This window comes from Epinephelus moara, chromosome 20 (genome assembly GCF_006386435.1).
Source record: "Epinephelus moara isolate mb chromosome 20, YSFRI_EMoa_1.0, whole genome shotgun sequence".
In the NCBI taxonomy this organism is placed as follows: Eukaryota; Metazoa; Chordata; class Actinopteri; order Perciformes; family Serranidae; genus Epinephelus; species Epinephelus moara.
The window spans coordinates 46,461,994-46,466,795 of NC_065525.1; the positions used below are offsets into that span (position 1 = coordinate 46,461,994).

The 4,802-nt window shown below is 46.4% G+C and overlaps 2 protein-coding genes across 19 annotated transcripts in view; both read left to right on the forward strand.

The window, feature by feature from the left end:
• Positions 1–4,802, forward strand: part of LOC126408596 (transcription factor SOX-6-like) — a 138,020-nt gene that overhangs the window by 76,823 nt on the left and 56,395 nt on the right. For all 6 annotated transcript variants that reach the window (XM_050074247.1, XM_050074248.1, XM_050074244.1 and 3 more), the window contains one exon: positions 2,477–2,649. In XM_050074247.1, the coding sequence (XP_049930204.1) occupies positions 2,477–2,649 (173 nt within the window). The remainder of the gene's footprint in view (positions 1–2,476; positions 2,650–4,802) is intronic.
• On the forward strand, positions 7–2,451 carry LOC126408599 (uncharacterized protein PF3D7_1120000-like). Of its 13 annotated transcripts, none has more exons than XM_050074254.1 (2): positions 7–636; positions 682–2,451. In XM_050074254.1, the coding sequence occupies exons 1-2, from the start codon at positions 10–12 to the stop codon at positions 796–798; spliced, it is 744 nt and encodes a 247-aa protein (XP_049930211.1). In that variant the 5' UTR covers positions 7–9; the 3' UTR covers positions 799–2,451. The 13 variants fall into 13 exon arrangements, with proteins under 13 accessions (XP_049930211.1, XP_049930208.1, XP_049930209.1 ...); XM_050074251.1 differs by having other exon boundaries at positions 7–555; positions 592–2,451; XM_050074252.1 differs by having other exon boundaries at positions 7–519; positions 556–2,451.

The following is a 4,802-nucleotide window of genomic DNA, read 5'->3' on the forward strand; positions in this document are numbered from 1 at the left end:
GTGAAGGTGATGAGGGAGGTGAAGGAGATGAAGGAAGTGAAGGTAATGAAGGAGGTGAAGGTGATGAAAGAGGTGAAGGAGGTGAAGGTAATGAAGGAGGTGAAGGTGATGAGGGAGGTGAAGGAGATGAAGGAAGTGAAGGTGATGATGGAAGTGAAGGAGGTGAAGGAGATGAAGGAAGTGAAGGAGGTGAAGGAGATGAAGGAAGTGAAGGAGATGAAGGAAGTGGAGATGAAGGAAGTGAAGGAGGTGAAGGAGATGAAGGAGGTGAAGGAGATGAAGGAAGTGAAGGTGATGAAGGAAGTGAAGGTAATGAAGGAAGTGAAAGTGATGAAGGAGGTGAAGGTGATGAAGGAAGTGAAGGTGATGAAGGAAGTGAAAGTGATGAAGGAAGTGAAGGAAGTGAAGGAGATGAAGGAAGTGAAGGTAATGAAGGAGGTGAAGGAGGAGAAGGTAATGAAGGAGGTGAAGGAAGTGAAGGAGATGAAGGAAGTGAAGGTGATGAAGGAGGTGAAGGAGGTGATGGTGATGAAGGAGATGAAGGAGATGAAGGAGGTGAAGGAGATGAAGGTGATGAAGGAGATGAAGGAGGTGAAGGAGATGAAGGTGATGAAGGAGATGAAGGAGGTGAAGGAGGTGATGGTGATGAAGGTGATGAAGGAGATGAAGGAGGTAAAGGAGGTGAAGGTGATGAAGGAGGTGAAGGAGGTGAAGGAGATGAAGGTGATGAAGGTGATGAAGGAGATGAAGGAGGTGAAGGAGGTGAAGGAGGTGATGGTGATGAAGGACGTGCGCTAATGCTAACAAACGTTAGCAGAAACGTTAGCATATCTGGAGCTCTAACGTCACCTGCTGCTGGTGCTCACACGCCTCTGAGGGCAGGGTCCTGTCGACGGCTGTGTTTCTGTCGTGATGGAGGTCGTCTGTGAGCGTTTATTAAAAAGCCAAAGGAAGCTAATTTAGGGAGCTTCTCCTCCTCCTCCTCCTCCTCCTCCTCCTCCTCCTCCTCCTCCGCTTTATGTTTGAAAGTCACGAGCCAAAAAGAGAAAAAAAACACAAAACACAAAACATGTGATTGACAAAATAATCAATTGAATACAAACTTTAAAAAGAGGGCGGGGCCAGCTTTGTGATGAAGACTGTCCACACTGCTGCTCTGATGAAGTCAAAGTTGTGACACAGTTTTCGTTCAGTGTGTGTGTGTGTGTGTGTGTGTGTGTGGTCCCTCCTCCCGACCTGTGAGGAATGTGTTCGTCATAAAGCTGACAGGAGCTCTGACTCTTCACAGGTGAACTTTTATTGTTGTTGCGAGACACTGAGTGATAAACTGTGACGGCGTGTTCAGACAGGAAGAGATATAATAAGTAGAGAGATGGAAATACAAGACACTTTCTAAATCTGTTCAACAAACATGTTTCATTTCTTTTGTTTGCTTTTATGTTTCTGGAACTTTAAGTAAAATAAACTAGTTTCTGTGGCGTCTGTCTGCAGCAAGACACAAACTGAACATCACCGTAAATCTTCACCACATTTCTGTCTGTTGTTTTCGCTTCGTTTTTATCGTCATATCAACAGAACAGGTCTGATTCTGAGATGATTTTATGATGATGATGATGATTTTAAGTGGAGACTGAACATCTAAACTATGCAAGACAACTTTATTTATTTGGCTCATTCAGGTGGAAACACAGTGTGCTGCACACAGTGTCAGGCAGACGTCACAGGCACAAAACAAAACCAGCAACCGATCACATCCGTTCAAACTAAGAGTAAAACCTCATAAATAATAACTAAGATGAAGAATTAACCAATAAAGATACATGATGAGATGTGTGACTCACAACTGCTCAAGAATTTGTTGAAAATAATGATACTAAAAGTAAACCATTAAATATAATGAATGAGTAAAAACTGAATAGAATGACACATACTGTATAAACCAACAAAATAAAATAAAGATAGTACCATGCTCCAGCCCAGGTGTTCAGGCTCCGCCCCCTCAGACAGCATCAGCTTATGGGCGGGGCCTCTCTTGGTAAATATGTCGTTAAAGCCCGTTGAAAACACTGCAGCACATGTAGAAATGTATGAAGCCTAAAATGATGCCTTCAGGGCCCGTAGGAGACAGTAGTGCCTCACACAGTCTTCTTCTGTTGTTTCAGCCGACACATTTAGACGGTTCTAAAAACTCATCTGAGAAGCACAGAACATGTTTCATGGTGATTCTTACACGCAGCAGTAAATCTACACCTGTTGACTCACACCTCAGGAGATTTGTTGCAGCTGAGGATTAGTGGGCGGGGCTTCTGGTCTGCTCGTCAGCTCCTTTCAAAAACCGTCCACTGTTGTGAGTTAGCAGCAAGCTAGCTAGCTGTCGACGCCGACAGCCTGTGACGTGATGAGTGATGCGATGACAAAGACCTTTCCAGCTTTCAGCGTCAAATTAAAGCCCCTCCCTCTCTGTCTACCTGTGCAGGTACGCCGGAGTCGCTGGAGGAGAAGGAGCACCAACTCTCCACCATGATCGGTCAGCTGATCAGTCTTCGGGAGCAGCTCCTCTCCGCCCATGACGAGCAGAAAAAGATGGCTGCCTCACAGCTGGAGAAGCAGAGACAACAGATGGAGCTGGCCCGGCAGCAGCAGGAGCAGGTAGGGATGGTCACATGGTATCATGACGTCATCGTCACGGTTCAGAGCGCCTGTCATTCGCTCCTCTCAGATATCCGAACATTTTGATGGGTGAGATTTGGAGATGTAACTCCAGCAGGGTGGAGAGCAGATGTAGCTTTAGGTTGGATGGACTTCCTGTGCGTTCAGTTAGTTAAGAACCAAAGCAGCACCTTGGTGTGACGCCTCTGCTCACAGACCGCACATCTCTGAGACGTGAACGCTCAGAACAGGAACACGTATCCTGTCGTCTGCAGGAACACAGCAGGAAGAAGATCGGCCCGAAGTTGGCTTGTAAAATGTCGTCCCAACTGTCAGTAATAAAATCCCAAACTTTCAGAATGAGACCCAGGACGTGAAGTCAAAACATATTTTTTTCTTCTATTATGTGTGTTTGTGCGTCTTTAAAAGCTGCGACGATGCTGATGCGTGTCTTCAGGTGTCAGACACAGAGAAACGAGCGTGTGACAGACACAGAGACAGAGAGGTGTTTAGGTGAGCTGCTCTTTGTTTAGGTTGTTTTGCCGACACGTTACTGTAGGTCGACGTACGACAGGCTCTGTTTGGACAAGTCCACACCTCCCATCACAACACATTCCACCTTTCACAGCCTCACAAAGGAGCGGGGAGGATGGAGAGAGTGAAAAGAAAGACAGATTCCAATATCAGCCAGTCATTTGGCTGTTGAGACTTGATAGGATAATGCCCTACAGACAAACCCTGAGAAATCTGCCTTTAATGAAATATGACATGTGTGCAAATGGGGCGCCGCCTCCCATTCAGCAGCCTGTAATTACATTTCAGAATAAATACACTAAACGACTCCTCAGAAAAAACACAGTGAGGCAGCTGCTTCACTCTGCCGGCGCAGAGTGGGCGGGATCAGACGCTTGATGTGCTGGCCCTTTAAGGAGTTTAACCTCACGTGACTGGCCGGTCGTAGCTGTCCGTCACTGGCTGACAGATTCTGTTACTTCTTACTTCAGATGGTTTTTATCAGAAGGAGTGTGACGGCACCTCCTGTTGAGGAGCGATGATTGGTGTGTGTGTGTGTGTGTGTGTGTGTGTGTGGGGGGGGGGGGGTTCCTGAGGCATGCTGGGTGTTGGCCCAGTAAACATGTCATTCCCACACATTGAGTGTCAGGAGCTCAGCACGCTGATGAAACAATCGTGGAGCATTGACCTGCTGCACCGCCCGTCAGACGAACCTTTCACAGCTACTGGAAAACATTTTTGTCTTCGATGGTTCAGTGTGCCTTCATCCTCTTCCTCCCTGGCTCACCGTCTCCTCCAGTATCAAAACTCACTGACTGGGTTTTTACAGTTTCCACCCTCCTAAAATGACCCAGATATCACAGCCCATGCAGCCTGAAGTGTTTCCCAGCAGCAGTGACAGACTGTTCACCACAGGTGAGATCAGTGCTGATTAAAATGATAGAAGAAGAAGAAGAAGAAGAACAGCACAGTGACTGGGATCAGCTGGTGGGTGTCTGTCTCATGTGTTGCAGATATGAAGGCTAATGACAGTTAAATGGTGTCCTTAGTTCTGTGTGTGTGTGTGTGTGTGTGTGTGTGTGTGTGTGTGTGTGTGTGTGTGTGCGCACCCTTTTTTATTTCCAACTGAAGGTCCAACTGAACCCATCATCATTCTGCAGAGAAGGAAAAAAACGCTCAGGGTTGTTTGTATTTCATTAAACCAATCAGAGCCCTCTGTGGTGGTGCAGCGACAGTAACCCTGCAGAGCTGTCCTGAGAGGGAACATGTTTTGGTATGGAGGCGAGCGCTGGCATTAAAATGGTTAAAAAAGAAAACACCAAATGAAAAAGTTGTTTTAGAGCAGTGGTTCCCAACTGGTGGGTCATGGTCCAAAAGTGGGTCGCGGCTCCATTCTGATTGGTCCACAAATGACATATCAACTTTGTAAAAAATACACTTTATTTTGAAGTGCAGTGAATTTCCAGCACAGAGCTTTTACTTTGAAGAGCCGTTTCCTGCTGTAGAGTGAGAGACTAAGGCCCAATTCCAATCTGGCCCCTAAAGACTCAAGCCCTGAACCCTCACTGACTTAACTGACGTCAGCTGTAAGTGATTGAGTGTGAGAGTCTGAAAGGGCTCCGGATGCTACAAATAGGAAT

Excerpts from the sequence above, each read along its gene's own strand:
- LOC126408599 (XM_050074251.1), top strand. The coding sequence starts at position 10 with ATGAGGGAGGTGAAGGAGATGAAGGAAGTGAAGGTAATGAAGGAGGTG. Across the intron at positions 556-591 it reads AGATGAAGGAGATGAAGGAG|GTGAAGGAGATGAAGGTGAT; the intron begins GTGAAGGAGATG and ends GAGATGAAGGAG.